The sequence below is a fragment of the Quercus lobata genome, chromosome 8, assembly GCF_001633185.2.
Source record: "Quercus lobata isolate SW786 chromosome 8, ValleyOak3.0 Primary Assembly, whole genome shotgun sequence".
Classification (NCBI taxonomy): Eukaryota; Viridiplantae; Streptophyta; class Magnoliopsida; order Fagales; family Fagaceae; genus Quercus; species Quercus lobata.
The window spans coordinates 63,658,064-63,678,429 of NC_044911.1; the positions used below are offsets into that span (position 1 = coordinate 63,658,064).

A 20,366-nucleotide genomic window follows, 5' to 3' on the forward strand; every position below is an offset into this window, starting at 1 on the left:
CAAAAGAAAAGGTGAAAAGTTCTGAGAAATCTATGCCCACTACTTGCCTATCAAAAATAAGAACCAAAAGGAATAATAAAAAGAAAAAGAGTCAAATCACCTGCCCCTCTCTTTCCTCATGTCCGGCCCAGAAGACTTGCCTCAATGGGTCAACTACTCCCTTGCTAGGAAGAGTAGTAGCAGCGACAAACCTATTTCTTAGAATTTTCTTCCCATGACTTGGAAGCTGATCTTTTTTTTTTCCAATTACCATGTTCCATTCACACCGGAGGGGCTGGGAGATTTTGAAATGTTTAGGTAAAAAAAAATTGGGTTTGGCTTCTTTTCAGTACTTTTTTAACTAGATATATCATTTTGATTTAAATATACAATGATAAGTGATAGAAAGTTTTAATCCTCACATTTTATTTAGTTAGTGGGTGATGTGATAGTTTTTCATTAAAACAAAATGACTTTATCTTTTAAAAAGTACTAGAGGCAAGCCTAACCCCCAAAAAATTAATCCTCCTACTCACCAAATCTGTTACTTGGTTGATGTGCTAATGCTAGTGTTATGTACTTATGGTATGCTATTGCCTCACATGATTAGGACTAATGGCGGAACTAAAATTTTAGTTAAAAAAAGTAAGATTAAAAGATAAGATTGAAAGTAAAATTAATCTAAAACTATTAATTTAATATTAATAACAAACTAAAAAGCTAATGTAATTTTCACACACAAATTAATAGACACGTAAACTTTAATTTATTTGTTTATACCTAGTTTAATTTTACTCAATTGTTTTCGATGTAAATAGTTAATGATAATCAAATTGAGAAATTAATTTATATGCACAAAGTTAAAATTGTAATTTATATCTTTACAAAATAATATAAAAGTGTAATGAAGAATATAACAAAATACCTAAAAAGTTGTATATGTATCTCACAATCTTGAATATTTTTAAAAAATTATGTACAATTCAAGTATTCAACTTTTCTTCCTCTATTCCTTTAAGTAGTTAAAATTTGAGATTATAGCAAAACTTCGAAGTTTGAAACTATGCAAATGTAAAAAGATGGAAGAGAAAGAAAAAAAAAAATTAGTGGATACTTTAAGGTTTCTTCTAGCAAGTAGTCTAGAAACTTTTTTTTTTTTCCACACAATTTGTCACAACCAATTGAAATGATAAACCAGAAAATGATGCTAATAATGGGCTAAATGAAAATAAATAATAACTTGAAAATTTATTGTAAAAGATATTGTTGATGAAACGGGAATTTTAGGCTTGACAGTCTTTTTTTATGTTTTTTCTTGGGGGGGGGGGGAGAGTCTTGACTTGAGTGACATGAGTCTTTACTTGCTTAGAAAGGCAGAAGCGTGTATGTGTGAATGTGGTGACCACTAGTTAGCTTCCTTTGTGTAGGACATACATAATTGTCGCTTTCTTTTGCTTTTTGCTTCTTGAGAACCAATTTATACTAAGAATTTGTGCAGAGCTCAGTTCAAGACTTGACATCTGATCTGGCTGCCTTTGCAAATTACTCTGCACCTTTATAAAACACATCTTCAAAGTTCATATCAAAACACTCAGAACCGCCGTGGTGATGGCTTCGGAAAAGAGTGATAGTGCAGCGCCATCATCAGCTGCAGCAGCAAAATCGAACCAGCTGTACGTATTTTTTGGCCATGAATCTTCCTCAGTCCTGTATTCAATGTATGAGATTCCTGTACCAAATCCTCTCCCTCCTCCCCCAACGAAATCAGCACAAAATGCCGAAATGCATAACCCAAGTCCACTTCCCAACACTACCCCAAGCCCAATCCTCAAACTCAAAAGGGGTGAATACCCTCGAGGCATGTGCTGCGTTCAACTGGGTTCCAAATTTTACTTCTTTGGTGGCGAGTACGATGATTTGGATCACCCATATGTTGCTAAAGATGTTAAGACAAAGTACAAGAATGTAAAGCGAGATAGATATCCTAGAGATGTCTATGTTTTTGACCCCACCAACACCAACACCACCATTGGTGATAACAACAAGAAGTTGATGATGATAAGTGGTACACCAATGCAGACCGGAAAGGCTAAGCCTTTGGGGTTTGTGGTGGATGAGAAGATTTACGTGGTTGGAAGCACTTTCACATCCAAATTCTTAAAAAATGTAGACGAAAAGAATTCAGATATAAAAAAGCATGTTTTGTTCGAGGTGTATGATCCTGAAGTTGATAAGTGGTCCACTTTGCCAACTCCTTCTCATCCTTTGATTAAGGACTCGGAGCCAGAGGAGACTGAATGGGTGGGGCATGCTGTTGTGGGAAGGAAGGTTCTCCTTCATAATCAATTCGGCTATGGTGTTCTTCAACACCGCCTATATTGTTATGATCTCGATAGAGGTGAATGGATAAATTACCAAAACCTGCCTTCCTACTCTGGTAGTTTCGTAGGGAGGAGTGAGTTTGTAGGGGATACCCTTTATGGAGTTTACAACAGGAAAGTATCTGCAATAACTCCATTAGCTGATGCAAATGAGAAGGAGGAGGAGGAGAATATGGGTGCAGATGTAGAGAACCCTCTTTATTTTCCATCTGAGGACTTGAGCTCCGTTGTGGATGCTATTTACCATAAATTTCCTCCAACGCTGGACTCCTCAATTACCTCATCAAGCTTGCTTCACTTGGGGAATGGAGTCTTTTGTTTTGTGATGTCTGGCAGGCCTCTGCATTTCAAGCATCGGCATGGTTATCATGCTATTGACGATAACAAAAAAGGTGTTATTAGCATCGTAATCTTTCAAGCCCTCGGGGATAAACACTTACGAGGTGAAGGTGGAGATGAAGATGAAGGTGAATATAGTAGCGATGAAGATGAAGGTAACGCCGGATTCTTCAGGGCAAAATTCTTGTATTCCGCTCATTATCACATCAATACCCGCTCCCGAAATCTTGGGGATATCCATGGTTGCTTCTCTCTTGGCCTGGTATGTATTTCTATTTCTTTCATGCTCCCGTTGTTCTTTTCTTCATTATTTTTCTTTCTCTGCATACCATACCATTACTTGTGTCTTGGGATTTAACATTACTGTGTGCACATTATTAACTAATTCAGTGGACAGCTTATTATTGCATTAAGTCTCTGCAAATTATGGTTTCTTTTGTTATCATTCCATTAATCCTAGTCCATGATCTTCATACCATACCAATACTTCGCCTTGTGTGTTGGAATTCAACAATATTTTGGCGGTTCCTTAACACCCCTGCTCCTCCCCACTTATCATTCGTGGTCTTGCAATTTTGAGTTTGTCCAAATGCATAATTTTTGAAATATTTACTTGTAATTGACTTTTTACTTTTGTATAGTCGTTTAACTTTGGAGATGAGAGTGACCCTAATTGTGCTGAGCATGGCAAAGGGCCTATGTCAAACTCGCCATCCGATCCACATCTTGATCCCCAATCTATCCCCGATGTGCAGCCTTGGATGAAGGAGGCGATGGCTTGGTTCTTGCAATATGTGGAGGATGATATTAACGACAACTTCATTATGACCACAAGGCCTAGTTCGCTAGGTGAGAGAAGGCACATAAATCACCAGCTTCCTTGGCAGCTGCCGCATCACATGCTCACTCAAGAGTGCCCAGCTGTGCAGACTAAGATAGCTTGGTATGTTGCAAGGAAAGCTTTGATTGAGGAACGACGTCAGCTGCAAGATCTTCAAAGAGAGCATGAGATAGTGAAGAAGGAGAATACCATGCTCACCAATCAAAGGGATCTTTACCAGTCATGGATTTCGCGGTTTTTTGATGATCAGAGATTTCAGGCTATTGCTGATCCGTTTGAGCCTCGACCGGTGACATCTTCTGTTCCCTCATCTTCTCAGCCTACTGAGCCACTAGTCAGCAATCAATCTGGAGATACCTCCCATAGGATGGAGACCCTGTCCTTGTCGTAGATGCCACCCTACCAAACCAGACCTGATGATGCTAATGACCAATAGACTTGGGATTTCTTTCTGTTTTGTCAAATTGATGGTATTTGATGTAGGGGAATTTCCATGATTGTATCTTAAACTCTGTTAAATATTAGCAATGCGATGTGTTATACCATGTTTTGTATGCTAGAATGGATGCGGAAGAGAAAGCATAGAAGAGGAACACTGAGAACACGAGGGTTACGTGGTTCAGCCTTGACGGCCTACATCCACGGAGGAATCCCTTAAGGGTTACATCTTTATTGTATGAGAGTGTAGTACAATAACTTCCTGTGTTACAATGAACCCTAACATGAGTATATATAGGCGACTAAACCCTAGACTACTAGTACAAGCAGGAATGGGCTTGGGCCTATTACATTGGGCTAATATGTCTAATATATATCTCTAACACCCTCCCTCAAACTCAAGGCGGAAGCTCGATGAAGACTTGAGGTTGGATAAGTATGAGAAGATCACTTGGAGATGCCTTGAAGAATGCCTTTGAAGAAACCACAATGAAGAATGTGCCAATTGTCCAATTTCGGAGCTTCAAATGAAGAAACGGAGGCCAAAATCGGAATCTACGCGAAAAACTGAGCAAGATAGGTCATTTTGGAAATTTTGACTTTTGGTCAAAAGTCAACGCAAAAAGTCAAAGTCAACTGGTCCAGAGTCAAAGTCAACAGTCAAATTGCTCACGGGTCAGATCCGGGTGGTCCGGGTCGGGTCGGTACGGGTCAACGGTCAGCCAGGTGACGTGGTGCTGACGAGACGACACTGCTGACGTGTCGCTGACGTGGACGTGCTTGCGTGGCTGCTGACGTGTCGCTGACGTGGACGTGCTTGCGTGGCTGCTGACTTGGAGTGATGACGCCATCCACAGACGTGCTCCCCGGCCTCCCGTGAGGAAAACCCAGAAATACGGTCTCCTGAAGCCCTGCCACGCGCCTCCACGCGCCTCAGTTGTAATCGGAAAATCTTCCACGCGCCGCCTCAGATTTTGACTTCCGGATCGTGTTCTTGGTACATGCGCCGCAATGACGGCCTCCTCGTCCACCGATCTACAAAATCGAGGCACCCAATTTCCAACGGCAGCCGCACGCGCCACCACGCGCGAAAAATGGCTCCTGGAACTCTCACGCGCCGCGGAACGTTCTTGACTCCCCGCTTGGATCTCAGCCACACGCGCCGCCAAGACAGCCTTGTCGTCCTCCGATCTACAGAACCTAAAATTATGGGTCTCAACCGAGCTTACACGCGCCACCACGCGCCTCCCTAGTTTCTGGCGACTCCTCCACGCGCCGGTGAACACGCACGCTCCTGCGATGCCGGAAATCTTCTGCTGATGTCATCTGACGTCATCAGGATGACGTCAGATGACATCAGCAGAAGATTTCCGGCATGGCAGGAGCGTGCGTGTTCACCACGCGCGAAAAATGGCTCTTGGAACTCTCACGCGCCGTGGAACGTTCTTGACTCCCCGCTTGGATCTCAGCCACACGCGCCGCCCAGACCCACAAACTCAACCAAAGCCGTGACTTAACTTTTTAGATCTGTGCACACTATCATCAGAAGTCACACACACTTGTTTGCTGCATCTAGACTCCACGGCATAAACTACAGCTGACGTCATCGGATGGCGTCATCACTCCACGTCAGCAGCCACGCAAGCACGTCCACGTCAGCGACACGTCAGCAGCCACGTCAGCAGTGTCGTCTCGTCAGCACCACGTCACCTGGCTGACCGTTGACCCGTACCGACCCGACCCGGACCACCCGGATCTGACCCGTGAGCAATTTGACTGTTGACTTTGGCTCTGATACCATGTTAAATATTAGCAACGAGATGTGTTATACCATGTTATGTATGCTAGAATGAATGCGGAAGGGGAAGCATAGCAGAGGAACACCGAGAACACGAGGGTTACGTGGTTCAGTCTTGACGGCCTACATCCACGGAGGAATCCCTTAAGGGCTACATCTTTATTATATGAGAGTGTAGTACAATAACTTCCTGTGTTACAATGAACCCTAACATGAGTATATATAGGCGACTAAACCCTAGATTACTAGTACAAGTAGGAATGGGCTTGGGCCTATTACATTGGGCTAATATGTCTAATATATATCTCTAACAAACTCTTATAATATATTAATATGACAACTGTTCTGTGTGTTTGTGTGACATTATGGTTATTGTTCTTATTGATGCATGTTCTCTTGTTTTGTATTCTAATCATCTAATGCTTGACCTATTGTTATTTGTAAACTTTGTTATTTGCTTTAATGGACTGAAACTTTTAAGTTTTGCTTGCGTGAGAAGGTGCTGCTTCAGCTGGCCCAAGAGGCTTAGTATTAAACCTCCAAGCCTACAACTGAATCAGGTGATGAAGAAATGTTCTATGACGATAAAAAACTTTGGTCATATGTCGTATCAGATGTTTATTTGAATAACCTTGCCATAAACTAGTCATGAGCGTGAGGAATGTTCTGGATATGAATGCTCTATGTTAGTGATTTAATGCCTTTTTTATTTGTTTTATTAGGTAACCATTAGTGTTCAGTTTTTCCATTGCTTTAGTTTTTTCCCTTAAATAGAATCCACTTGTTTTATCTTTGGAGTCACTGGCATACTGCAGGATCACCCTTCATCTATTCACTAAACCGAATTTGAGATTTTACTTCTTTCAGCTTTGCCACAACTCTTAGTCTTTTAAGACCTATCCTTGGAACTTATAGATGTAGTCATTGAGATGGATCACATATTGAGACCGGGCGAATATATTGTAGTTTAGGACACCATGGAAATAATTAACAAACTTAGTCAGATCTTGCTTTGCCTGCACCTCTATAGAACATATAGAACTAGGAGTAAGATTTATGTCCATTTTCATTGGTCACTAGCGCTTTATAAGGATCAGTTCTTTGTTGGCAGGCATCCAACGGTTGAAGCATGAACAAAGGTGGTAAATAAAGCTGATCATTTACCACTGTAAATCTTAATCCTAGATTATATGTTCTATAGACAACCAGAAATAAATAAACAAATTGAGAAAAAGCAAAAGAAGAAGAATTCATGTCACTTATTTTTGTCAAAATGTGAATTCAATAGATATGGCATTTATTTAATGCAGCATATATGATTAGGTTGGTTCAGATAAGCTTTTTTTTCATTCATATATTCATTACTTTGATATCATCTTTTTATAATCATTCAATATATATAAAAGCAGAAACCTCATATGTAAAAGCATGAGGTGCTTCTATATGGCACATTCTTAGAGAACTCTTTCATTTAGACTTCCAACTCATCATCTTCTAATTACCACCATATGTCATTCTTTGTTGGTTATGATTTAATACATGCAAACATTTCACTTGAACTTGCCTGGATGAACAATATGATCTACTTTGCTTTCCCACATCAGCCTATCTGGTTACAAGTCATTGTGTGCAATATGTCTTTCTGGTGTTCGCTCATTAACATTTTTTTGTTCATTGAATAGAGTTGTGACGGTGATTTCTGTCCGTTTGAAGTTTTATGGTACTAATATAATCCAAACCTAATACTCAAAGAGATAAGCACTTGTCATATGCTGATTGTAGAATTTATTTTATTGCTTGCCTCTCTTCAGAAAAAAAAATAAATAAAATAGTTTATCCTATTCTAAATTTCAATTATAATCAAGTTTGCAAGTTAAAGCTGGAAACACCGGAGTAGAAACCTTCTATGACCAGTAAGTTATCACTGCTTTTCCATTGGCTCCTCTTTGGGGAATGATGATTAAAATTCTCACAAAGATAAATTGTTGTTAAATTCTTCAAGAAAGGAAGGAGATATTCTTACTTTCTTTTTCCTGGTTGGCATTGCCTTCTTAACAAGATTTTCATCGACAACCAGCTGTTCCTTCTAGCCAAATTCAATTTTGGAAGGCTTCCATTGCTAAAACAGAAAATGCAGTGTCATGACTTGAGTTTGCTAGTTTAAACCCTGTTCCTGACCAGTAGTTTTAAACCTCAAGTATTGGAGGTGGGGAGAGTGATGTTGTATAATCTGTATTTGGATTGCATAGAGGTTATACTCTAAACACAACATCACAAACTTGTGTACAGTGTTCGCTTGAATAAGTACTTAGGGAAGTAGGTGTCATTTTGTAGTTATTGCTTCAAGTTTATGTTCTGTGGAGAAAGATTACATATATTTGCATAGAAAAGTAGATCAATATAAATTGTGATTGAAAATCCTATGTTGCAGAGCAATCACTTCTTAAATAAAAGAAGACGCACCTTGGCTTTTTACTCATAAAATTATGTCTGATCTCCATTTGATAATGCATCTTTGATAGTACATCAGCATGGTCATGTCATGATATAAGCTCTAAAAGAAAACTTTTATATTTTGCCATGTCATGTTCATTTAGTTTGGATGGGTTGATACATGACTTCTAAGCTACCTTTTCCCATATGCTCTACAGATCTCACTCTTTGTTTTTATGTATAATTCTTATAACTACAACTGGTACACAAGTAGAATTGATAGACAGCCATTGCATAGGGGATTCAGGGCTTCATAAATTGGTATGGTGGAGGAATCATCTTTCTTCCTTGGCAACCTGCATAGGGTTGAATTTGCAGTTAAAAGGTGTAGAAAAACCTCTCAAGCATAACTTGGCTAATGAGTTTAGTAGGTTGCTTAAGTCAACCTCAAATAGCTTGGTTTAGAGGAATGAGAAGTGATTTAAGTCAGAAGTAGATGTTTTAGATTAGGTCATATACCTTCCGAGTCTAATGATAGATACTGCCTTAAAAGGCCTTTTTGACTAGCCTAACTTGTTTTACCATCCTAAATTTATGGGTTTAAATGGGAGAGCAAATGGATAAAGCCTGTTTGATTATCTGGGTCATGGGACATGGAAATATCTTTTGAGTTTATTAAAATCCACATTTTTCTCAAAATTGTTTTCCGGTGCTCTATTTGCTGGGAAAGAAATTCCCTATATGAAAGTAGTTCTGAAGATGTAGCCAATTATTGTATTGCACCTACCATCGAAGCCCCTAATTTCGAGCTCACGCCACTCTTGAACTAGCGCGCAGCAGCAACACATGAGATGAGTTGAGAAGTCATCACATGAACCTCCCTACGAAATAAAACAAGATAATATTAGGCTAATGTTTTGTCCTGCATACTAAAGCATATCTTTGATGGCCAAGGAAGTACCTCTATGTTAAAAAGCTTCCTCAATTTCCTTCTAATGCAACAACTATAGCAGCAACAACCACAGAAGAGGGAGTATGACATTAGATCATTGATTGCGCGTTCACGAGCTGTACTCAAGAATGGTTGTACAATTCATGTTAACAACTAGCACATTAGTTATGAAGTTATGATAATACCATTACAATGTTTTACAAGCTTACATATTTTTCCCTTTGACACCAAGTTAGCTATCCATGAAAATGTTCCACAAGGATAGAAGAAGGTCTTGAAGCCTGTAACAAAATAGGAAAACCTAATTGTTGATCTTAAATATTTCTTAAGAATCTAACATGCTAAAATCCTAGCCCGCATATACAGACATGACCTCGCATGTATATATATTGGTTAGATCCCAACTCTCATCTTGGATCTCCATAATAGTAACATGTAATATATTCATGGACCATCATGCAATGTCTACTCTAATCAGGGGAAAAAAAAAGGGGTTTAGTGTACTAACTTAGACAAGGTTCACTGCAACAATCAAAAAGATCAGTTTGCCATTGACTTTGATCTTCTGGCTTTAATCCGGGGTCTCCATAGCTGGAATTTACATTGGATACATACCTGTGGCATAATTTCATGAAGCTTCTTGATAATTTGGCTAAGACTTAAAGAGGTTACCATAACAAAAAAAAATAAAAAATAACGAGTCTCACTACTACTCACTCATGCCTTTCACTTACCCTGATATCACATAAATTGGTTCATTGGCAAGAAGTTTTGTGATCTTCTTACCAGGTAGCACATTTACAACATTTTCCGTTACATCAATGAGGTGTTCAATCACCCGGCATTGATCGGGGTCATTATTTGTTTGTGATCGCTGCAATTCAATGTTTAATTTGTCTTTCTCTTCATGGAGTGCTTCATGAAATTCCAAGTCAGGATACCTACGAGACAACGACTTCTCCAGTACATTAGCATCTCTCTTTGTCCGATCAGGTTTGATTATAACATTTTGGGCTTCCATATCTTCTTCTTCGAGGGTGTATTCCCTTTGATCTTCTTCAATCGCCTGCAATCCTTCCTCTATATTCTGAGTTCATTGTTGCAACACTAATTGGTTAACTACTGATTAATTCGCGTAGAATGAATCAAATGCTTGATAAAGAATTATCCCCTATTTGATTTCCAAATTTTCATGGACCCAATGGGAGAGACAAAAAGTTTATTATTTTTTATAATTTAATAGATACAACAATTCTTGTTACTCAATAAGAGTTGTCTCATTTCTACTTTATATGTAAACTAGTAGTAGAGCCACAAGATACGTGAAAAAATTTCATAATTTATTAATTTTATTAAGTAAATAATGAAAATAATAGATTTTTTTTAGAGAGTTTTAACCTATGACGTTCGCTCATGAAACTCTCTTTCAAAAAAATAAAAATAATAGATAGATGAGATTTATAAGTGTCAATTTCAAACTATTCTTAAAATATTATGATTATTTTAACAAAATATAGTTGATATAATATATTAAAATTTTAAAAGTAATTAAGTTATCTATATTTTTTATTTGGATTAAAAGTGTTTTAAATTTTGTATTTTTTTTTTCCGACAAAACATAATATATTTTACATTCAATTATTATATAAGGCGAGATATTAAATAATGTAATGTATGATTGGAATTTTTTTTTAGTACTACTTACAATTTACAAATAGTTTATCCTTTATGCATCTTAAATGGCATAAAGAGGAAGTAGATATTAGTAAATTCATTACTTATATTAGAAAAAAAAATACAACTTTAATAACATAAAAAAAAAAAAAAAAAAAAAAATTAATGTTATCAAGATCCTACCAACATTATGCTGAGAATGTTGCATAATTGTTAATGAAGTTTCTTCTTTAAAAAAATTTCAAGCAACGGCTTTTTTTACACAAACCTTTCCTCCCAAAGTATCATTGAAGTGGGCTGAATGGACTGAAGTGGACCTAAATAGGCCAAATGGACTATAATGGACCAAAATTGACCAAAGTGGACCGAAGTGGATTCAAATGAACCGAAATTGAATGAAGTGGACTAAATAAACCAAATGACTGAAGTGGACCGAATAGACCGAACTGGACCGAAATAAACTTAAATGGACCGAAATAAACTGAAATAACAGAAATAAACCAAATAGATCAAAATAGACCAAATGGACTGAAATGGACCAAAATCGACCAATAGATCCAACCGGACCGAAATGGACCTAATAGACCGAATGTACTGAAATAGACTCAAATTGACTGAAATACTACGTTGATATGACTAAATAAGAGTGTAGCAATAATAAATACTAACATAGATTAATGCAACATCTACTGGAGTCTAGTGAAGTGAATTAGTTTCCTTAGGTGCCTTTTCCTTATTAGTTGTTATAAGAGTTCTCTAACTTCTCCTTTATATGAAATACATCTACTAGAGCTTACATCTACTAGAGCTTAAGTTCCAAGTAGTAATGAAAATCTAAGCTTTAGTTCATTTGTTCCCATATTATCTTAACACGTTAAAAACCAAAAACTCTCTACTCTCCGGAGACTTCTAGGTTTGCCTTTCCGAAAGAAAAAGTGAAAGTTTGAGAAATGAATGCCCGCTACTTTCGAAACGAGAAGCATAACCAAAAGAAAGAAAAAGAAAAAGAGCCAATCACCGACATTAAGTTGACAAATATTCCTCGTTTCATACCTTCTTGATTAGAATATTCATGGAATTAATTAGGAGTGTAAGACCCTTTTCTTCTTTAAATAAATTAAATGATAAATTTTTCTTTTCTACAAAATTTTGTTCGTTTTTAATCCTTACTTTAAAATTAAAATTTTATTTTTACAAAAAAAAAATGTTTTTCCATTTATCTAAAGTCTTCAAGTCACAAACTTTTTTTGCGTACCACATTAAAATTCGAATTCTTATTTTTTTTTCTATGCAAAATTCCAAAATTTTAATGTCATGTAGATAAAATGTCAAATTACTATTCTTAATTTTTTGAGAAATTATAACTTTTTAAGTTTGAATAATGAAAAATCAAATTTTGACTAGAGTTTATGGATGAAAATTTTGTTTTTAACGTAAAAAACCAAAAAAAAAAAAAAAAAAGCACATAATAATTTTCGTTGATTATTACCTGCATGCGAAACTCTTGGACCAAAGAAATCAACGGCACGAGACGAAGATAGCGATCAATATCAGCTTGGACTTGGCGGAACTGATACACTACGTTCCACCCCATGGCAAGCATGTAAAGGTAGCTCTTTTCTCTGCAACTTTCCACCAACTCAAGTGCTTTCCTCAGTGCCTCTTCCAAACCATCCAACGGTTCCTTCGTCGCCGGCAAGTTCATCAGGTCCGTTGATTTCAGCTTCTCCAACAGGTTCCCTATCAGCCTCACGTGCTCCGCTAGTTGCTTGCAGTTCTTGCGGTGTGTGGTGGTGTTTTGAGCTGATGATATGATCATATTGCTTAGGCTTAAGGCGTCCACTCCTAATGATGGTAGTGTTTGTGCATAGCTCAGCATGTTGCTCCGGTGTAATAGGAAGTGATATATAGCCACACAGAGAAGAAAGAGTTTATAGAAGTAACTTATTGATTGGGTTCCTGTTTGTTATTCTAGCTATCTTGTTTTAGGTGTTTTGTTGCTTTTCCTTCTTTCTTTTTCTTTTGGGATGAATGAATGAATGAGTCTTTACTTTATCTTTTCCTTCCCCCCTCTTGTTAAGTTATGCCTGCTTTCTCTCTCTTTTTGATGTGTTAAATGTTAATAGTTGTGTATTGGTAAGTAATGATTAATGAATAATGATAGGGACTATAAATTTGAATACTTTACTTATGTCTCAACTCAATCTCTCAATTTTTATTTTATAAAAAAAAAATATATATATATATATATATATATCAACTTTTAAAAATGTAAAAAAAATTAATAATTTGGTTTTCACTATGCTTGATGTAACCTATCAATTTGATGTGTTAAATGTTAATAGTTGTGTATTGGTAAGTAATGATTAATGAATAATGATAGGGACTATAAATTTGAATACTTTACTTATGTCTCAACTCAATCTCTCAATTTTTATTTTATAAAAAAAAAAAATATATATATATATATATATCAACTTTTAAAAATGTAAAAAAAATTAATAATTTGGTTTTCACTATGCTTGATGTAACCTATCAATTACCTTTAATATTATGCTTTGTAAATTTTTGTAGTAAAATAGTAGTGTCTTTAATATATTCTATTGTTAAATTGTTACAATGTTACTTGATTGATGTGTTAGCAATAGTGTCCTATATTACATCACATGATTAAGATGATTGATATTTAACCTAAAATGAAAAAGTGCAACCAAGTTATAACCTTAATTGTTACTTGTTTGTATTAATGTTTGGTTAGATAAAGTTTGGCTGCAACCCAATTTGAAAGAATTCCTCCAAAATAGACTAAGTGACACCTTATGAAGCTAACATGTGTTTTGGGCATACACATAACCAATTGCCTAACCCACCTAACTACAGTCAACACACTTAACTAGCCTCTCTCTCTCTCTCTCTCTCTCTCTCTTTGAGATTTAATTCTTTGCACATTTACTCCAAAAATAAGTTCTTAAATTTTCGTATTTCAAAAGCATATAGTCTATATATATTTTTAAAAAAGTGCAAAAATACCATTTGAGGTTTGGGTTTATATGAATGAGAAAATCAATTAACCATCATGTAATCAATGACGCAAATTAATTGGCAATGAAGGGAAATATGTTGTAGCCATCATCTGCCCGCATTTAAAAAAAGTCACTAAATGATACATATTACTAATCACATGAGAGGTAACGTGATTTTCTCCCCTATAAGAACTAATGGAAGTTAGTCTTAGCTCTTAGGGGCCAATTTGGCAGGTATGGAAATCTAAGAATTGAAATATCAGTTTTTGCATTTAAGCCTTAAAAAAAAGTTAAAATTAGCAAATTTTCATGTACAAGTTCTCATTAAAATTGATGTTTTTTTTTAATATAAAGAAAAAGTTAGAACATTAAATTTGATTCTACCCCCAGTTTTATTTTTTTGAGAAACTATTCTACCCCCAGTTTAAATAAACAAGATATAATTTTTCAATTTAAGACTGGACCGACAGCTTTCAAATTTATTTTAAATTCAGAACCAACCCAATTCAAATTGTACATGTTCTTCTAAACAATACCACAGACTCATAAAGGGACCATGTGTGGAATACACAGTTACGGGCTAAACCGCGAAAGCGCCTCTCTCTCTCAGAGTCAGAGGTCAAAGCTTTGCGGAATACTAGTATTTTAATCGCTAAATTAGGTAACAAACTACAAAGCCTCCCTTTTTTTCTTAATATTCTGTTACTTCCACCATCCCCAGGTAACGACATTCCAAATCTCACTCAGATCTTGCTCCTTTCTTTAAACTTCTAAACTCTCTCTCTCTCTCAAACACACTTTCTCAATTGCTCTACAATGGCTATCACTGTCCCAAACCTAATCAAAGAAAGAAAATTCCCATTCATATTGACCCTCTCAGTTCTACTCCTCTGCTTCGCATTCCTCATCTTCACCGACACCAAATCAAATCCTTACCTTCTCTTCTCTACTTCCACCACCTCCACCTCCACCGCCACGTCAGCTCTTCAATCCTCGCTTCCGTCGTCTCCGCCTCCGCCTCGGCAAAACGACGGCGTCTCTGCCCCCGCTGCTGTTGCGGTGATCAATGCGGATCCGAATTCCCCTCGTATTGATTGGAAGCTGTGTAAAGGAACCGTGGCCGTTGATTTCATACCGTGTTTGGATAATTTCAAGGCGATCAAGGCGTTGAAGGCGCGGAGACATATGGAGCACCGTGAACGCCATTGCCCCGACCCGAACCCGCGTTGCTTGGTTCCTCTTCCCAAGGGTTATCGGATCCCTCTTCTGTGGCCTAAGAGCAGAGACATGGTAAGGTGAGACTTTTTGTTTCCGTCGTTTTTGTTTTTTCCTTTAAAATGACTGCGTTTTCGTACCTGAATTGCATTGCATGCCATATTCGATGCTTAGGGAAGAGTTTAATTTTGAAGCTATAAAGTATAAAGATCGATCTTGATGAATTGGAAAAGCTCAATTTTGTTTGAAGCTTTCAGTTTCTGCATTGACTAGGAGTTTGAACCATTACTTATAATTGGATAAATTACTAATGGTCTCAAAAGCTTAATCTATTAGGAAATGGTGAATTGCTTTTTCTTTTTTTTTTTGCCAATTGTATTGAAAATTTTATTTGTTAAAGCTAATTTTAGAGCAAAATATACTGGTCCTTTAAAGGAAATCTGGTTTAGCGAGACGAGTGATGAGGCATTCTTTTGAAATGGAATTTAGGGAGAACAATTGAATAGAAAATTAAGGGTATGCACTAGGAATCGGTACTCAGGGTTTGCTTGGAATGCGAAATTCATTACTAGTCTTTTCTCTCTACCTTGTTCTCGAGTTTGCGGGCTCTGTTAAACCACTCAACTGTATAAAACATATGGAAAGGGCAGAAATATTTTGGAAGAAAGATTCTCTGTCCTTGGACATTAGCAGACTTTACCTATTGGTGGCAAATGATTCAATTATAAGCAAAATTTTGCTATAACAGTTGATTCATTGGAAACTGAAATGACTTTTATTATGCGAGCTCATTTTATGGAGTAAAAAATACGGAATGAAAATACATCACTTGTGGTTATTTTATCTAAATCGAATTTGTAATGATAACTAGTCTAGGTTGATTAATGGTAGACTGAATTACAGAATTTCTTGTTCGGATTTGATAAGAATGATGACGCATTCTTTTGTTTTTTTATTCCCAGGTATGGTATAATAATGTCCCTCACCCAAAGCTTGTTGAGTACAAGAAGGACCAAAACTGGGTGCGTAAGTCTGGTGATTACCTTGTTTTCCCGGGAGGTGGCACTCAATTCAAGGATGGAGTTATTAGCTACGTTGAATTTATACAAAGGGTATACCATTTTACTGCTTAAAGTTTAAAAGCTTATGAACTTTGCCAGCTAAATTAGTATCTTTTTGTTTCTTCTCCATCTTGAATGTGTGAAGATAGAAACAAACTATGCAAGTGGTAGTGATAAGATTTTTGCAAAAGTCCAGTGCAAAACAAGGATATTTGGCTCTCTTTTGGAGGATTGACCTTCATTTATGTCTTACTCATCAATTTACAAATAAAAATCATTTGTCTTATTCTTATTGTTCCACTTTATGCTCCATTATCTGCAGTATGCCATGTGTGCGATTCTTTTGTCCCATTTTAAACTTTGGTTACTTTATGAGGAGGAAAAAGAAGGAATGCGCAGCAGGCTGCGATTGATGGAGCATAAAGTGGAACTCTCATAGTAGGATAGATTATTTTTATATATAAAAACTGAGTCTGTTATGATTGGAAATTAATGGCATTTTTCTTGAAGACTATTGAATGAATTTTTTTATTTATTGTGTTACTCTAGACTTTACCAACCGTTGAATGGGGGAGGCACATCCGGGTTATATTAGATGTTGGTTGTGGTGTTGCTAGTTTTGGTGGCTATTTACTGGACAAAAATGTTATTACCATGTCATTTGCTCCAAAGGATGAGCATGAAGCTCAGATACAGTTTGCTCTTGAACGAGGAATTCCTGCTACTCTGTCAGTCATTGGAACACAAAAGCTGACATTTCCAGACAACACATATGATTTGATTCATTGTGCACGATGCAGGGTTCACTGGGATGCAGATGGTACTTTGTGCAACTGTTTTTCGCTTTTAATTATGAAGTACTATTTTGTATTCATTGACTGTGTTGTGTCTCTTTGGTTGTAAATCTTAGGTGGGAAACCATTATTGGAACTCAACAGAATTCTTAGGCCTGGTGGCTTTTTTGTGTGGTCTGCTACACCAGTCTATCGTGACGATGAAAGAGATCAGAATATATGGAAGGGTTTGTGATATGACCTCACACTCTTAATTATATTGCTCTAGTTATTCATGGTTTTTTAGATGGATTTGTAATTAATTCATATTTTCACATTCATAATTTTATTTTTGACCTTTTAAGATTTACCAATACGAGATATAGAAAAGCTTGAGTTGATCGAAGTTAGACATTCTTATTTAATGATTCTTGCAGCTATGGTGGCTTTGACCAAATCAATGTGCTGGAAAGTTGTGGCTAGGACAGTTGATTCATCTGGAATTGGGCTTGTAATATACCAAAAGCCTGTCTCACCTTCCTGCTATGAAAAACGAAAAAATAATAATTATGCACCATTATGTGATCAGAAAGATGGGAAAAACAGTTCATGGTATTTTTCCAAAACACATCATCTCTCCATCACATTAACATTGCTGCAGCTATTTTTAATGCTATTGGTGCATTGCCTGAGAATCAATTTTTTAGAATACTATTCAAATTTTATCCATATTTGTGCTAATCTTTTCTATATTTCTGTGGTAGGTATGTGCCTCTCAGTCATTGTCTTTCTTTGCTTCCGGTTGATAGTAAGGGTAACTTGGTCAGCTGGCCCATGCCCTGGCCCAAGAGGCTTAGTAGTAAACCTCCAAGCCTATCAACTGAATCAGGTGCTGAAGAAATGTTCTATGAGGACACAAAACATTGGTCCAACCTTGTATCAGATGTTTATTTGAATGACCTTACCATAAACTGGTCGAGTGTGAGGAATGTGATGGATATGAATGCTCACTATGGAGGGTAAAGTATACAAAGTTAGCAAATATGTCAACTCCATTTTTCTTCATTTTTGTTTGTTTTGTTAGTTAATCATTTGTCTCTAGCTTTTCCCTTTCAGTTTTCACTCCTTAAATGTGAAGATGCAAGGGGAGGGCTCTATATTTTAATAGCTAGCCTTAAAAATAATCCATTCTTTTTTTTCTTAACGGATTTCTATGCTGCAAGGAGTAAATGGCATAGTGCAGGATCACCCCTCATCTATTCTCTAAACTGAATTTATGATTTTGCTTTTTCCAGATTTGCTGCAGCACTTATTGATCTACCTGTCTGGGTAATGAATGTCATCCCCATCGATGTACCAGATACTCTATCTATTATATTTGACAGAGGGTTGATTGGAATCAATCACGACTGGTGTGAGTCTTTAAACACCTATCCTCGAACTTATGATCTACTGCATTCCAGCTTTCTCTTCAGAAATCTTACACAAAGGTAGAACAACTGTTTGGTTCATTGCCCTTTAACCTATGGTGATTGCTACCTCATAACTGATATGGAAATTTTTTATGAATGGAAGTAGAAATATGAAAATTGTGTTTCTCTATTTGGCTCAAATAAATTTTTACCCCAAAAAAGAAAAGAAATGCTAAACCCAAATCAATATATTTCAGTTCGACTTTATGTGGTGATCTAAGATATTTGCTATTTTTTCAGATGTGATGTCTTGGATGTGATCGTTGAGATGGATCGCATACTGAGACCAGGCGGATATATTGTGGTTCAGGACAACATGGAAATTATTAATAAGCTTAGTCCTATCTTGCATTCGCTTCATTGGTCACTAACGCTGTATAAGGATCAGTTTCTCATTGGTAAGAAGGGTTTCTGGCGTCCCACAATTGGAGAAACTAAATCATGAATAGAGCTGATCATTTACCACTGTACAATCTTACTTTTAGTTTTATATGTTCGATAGACAACTACAAAGAAAGATAAAAATTATAAAAAGAAGAGGAGGAGAACACATTCCTTTTACTTTTATTACAAAGGCTCTTATTAGTAACTAAATCTAAATTGATGTCCTTTATTTTTGTCAAAGTGTCAATACACATGGCATTAATTTGTGGTAGCAATGACGAGATGATGTGATAGTTGAGATTTTGTGTTCAGATCAGCCTTTTGTTATTGTATGCAATTCTTATATTCATTACTCTTGTATAATCTAATTATAATAGTAAACAATAATACTTTTTTGTGGTAATTATTAAAAACTAATAGTTTACTACACAGTGGGAATAATTTTTTATTATTATCAAATCTGTCCCCTTCCAAGAGTTGGATGTGAGACTGCCTCTTATAAAACTGGGTAAGTAGCACAGAATTGGAACTTGTATTTCTTTTTTTTTATAGGGGAACTGTATTTCTAAGTGTAGATGTTATAGAAACATTAATTTCAATGAATATGATGAGCTTTGGAGTATCACAGGTGGACCTTTTTATTGGGGATGTCATCACATGTCAATTAGCCCATTGTGATGCTTCTCTGATGTTCCCCATCTTTTAAACCTTTCTTTCACGAACCTAAACATGAGCAGGACATTTTTGTTAGTCTCCTATCCCTTGTGTGCTCGCTTGTATTTTTTTAGAAAAAAAAAAAAAAAAAAGAGAGTAAGAGAATAATAACCTTTTTGTGTGGGAACATATGTATAGAATGAGAGAGAAAATATCAAGTTTATAGCAATAGTATGGGAATAAGAAGAGCCAAAATAAAAAGAAGAGGTAGGGATAAGAGTGATATTATAGTTGAGAGTAATGAAGAGATGAAAAGGTAATAGGGAGGGAGAAAGGTTGAAGGAAATGTAATAGTAAGGTATAAAATTAATAATAAGAAGAAGAGCCAAAAAATAAAGAGAAATAGTTGGAAATAGATGGGTGATGTAGCCGTTGACGTGACTCAATAAAAGCGTTAACAATAAATATTACAGTTCAGTTTTTAGATACAGTATGGATATAGATTTGTGGTAATAAAATAGATAAAGTAGCTTTTGAGTGTGTAAAATAGATATTTTTTTAGATACTTGGATGCAAATGCTCGGGATTTATTATTAGCTTTCCTATATGTTTTCTTAAAAAAATTAAAAAATTAAAAAAATAAAAGAAAAGAAGAAGCTTTCCTATATGGACTAAGGTGTTGGGTTTTCATGTGACAAATTATATGGTACATATTATCACTACTTATTTGGCATCCTGATCTTAACGAGAACAATGCTAGAAATGCAGCAGTTGTTCATATGACATGGTTAGCCCCAAAAGCCAAGGTCTTCTTTGCAGATAAAATGGTAATTTTATTTATATCATTGATGGTTACGTGGTTTTGTTTCTAGTGTTGAAAGTTCTCTTTCTAATTCAATTCCAGAATTTTGGGCACGGTAATTTTTACTTTATGATTTTTGATACATGG

The 20,366-nt window shown here is 36.2% G+C and overlaps 3 protein-coding genes across 3 annotated transcripts; 2 read left to right on the forward strand and 1 right to left on the reverse strand.

Annotated features, from left to right (window-relative positions):
- Nucleotides 1-1,484: 1,484 nt before the first annotated feature.
- On the forward strand, nt 1,485-4,043 carry LOC115954657. Its single transcript, XM_031072575.1, has 2 exons — nt 1,485-2,961; nt 3,341-4,043. Exons 1-2 carry the CDS (start codon nt 1,588-1,590, stop codon nt 3,929-3,931), a joined length of 1,965 nt encoding a protein of 654 aa, XP_030928435.1. The 5' UTR covers nt 1,485-1,587; the 3' UTR covers nt 3,932-4,043.
- Nucleotides 4,044-8,265: 4,222 nt separating this feature from the next.
- LOC115958278 (protein MID1-COMPLEMENTING ACTIVITY 1-like) lies at nt 8,266-12,801 on the reverse strand. The gene is made up of 7 exons (XM_031076687.1): nt 12,325-12,801; nt 9,896-10,248; nt 9,670-9,776; nt 9,371-9,442; nt 9,171-9,277; nt 8,997-9,090; nt 8,266-8,565 (listed from the first exon to the last, which is right to left on the reverse strand). Exons 1-7 carry the CDS (start codon nt 12,712-12,714, stop codon nt 8,513-8,515), a joined length of 1,176 nt encoding a protein of 391 aa, XP_030932547.1. The 5' UTR covers nt 12,715-12,801; the 3' UTR covers nt 8,266-8,512.
- Nucleotides 12,802-14,421: 1,620 nt separating this feature from the next.
- Nucleotides 14,422-19,140, forward strand: LOC115957944 (probable methyltransferase PMT23). Its single transcript, XM_031076294.1, has 8 exons — nt 14,422-15,148; nt 16,036-16,185; nt 16,684-16,954; nt 17,045-17,155; nt 17,345-17,519; nt 17,672-17,926; nt 18,203-18,397; nt 18,620-19,140. The coding sequence occupies exons 1-8, from the start codon at nt 14,675-14,677 to the stop codon at nt 18,822-18,824; spliced, it is 1,836 nt and encodes a 611-aa protein (XP_030932154.1). The 5' UTR covers nt 14,422-14,674; the 3' UTR covers nt 18,825-19,140.
- Nucleotides 19,141-20,366: the final 1,226 nt, after the last annotated feature.

Bases quoted from the DNA above. Each gene is read 5' to 3' on its own strand.
- LOC115958278 (XM_031076687.1), bottom strand. From the start codon at position 12,714: ATGCTGAGCTATGCACAAACACTACCATCATTAGGAGTGGACGCCTTA. The intron at 9,091-9,170 runs GTACTTCCTTGG...TTTATTTCGTAG, and splicing joins GGAAGCTTTTTAACATAGAG to GGAGGTTCATGTGATGACTT. The intron at 8,566-8,996 runs GTAGGTGCAATA...AACCCTATGCAG, and splicing joins CGAAATTAGGGGCTTCGATG to GTTGCCAAGGAAGAAAGATG.
- LOC115957944 (XM_031076294.1), top strand. From the start codon at position 14,675: ATGGCTATCACTGTCCCAAACCTAATCAAAGAAAGAAAATTCCCATTC. The intron at 16,955-17,044 runs GTACTTTGTGCA...TGTAAATCTTAG, and splicing joins GGTTCACTGGGATGCAGATG to GTGGGAAACCATTATTGGAA. The intron at 18,398-18,619 runs GTAGAACAACTG...CTATTTTTTCAG, and splicing joins TTCAGAAATCTTACACAAAG to ATGTGATGTCTTGGATGTGA.
- LOC115954657 (XM_031072575.1), top strand. From the start codon at position 1,588: ATGGCTTCGGAAAAGAGTGATAGTGCAGCGCCATCATCAGCTGCAGCA. The intron at 2,962-3,340 runs GTATGTATTTCT...ACTTTTGTATAG, and splicing joins GTTGCTTCTCTCTTGGCCTG to TCGTTTAACTTTGGAGATGA.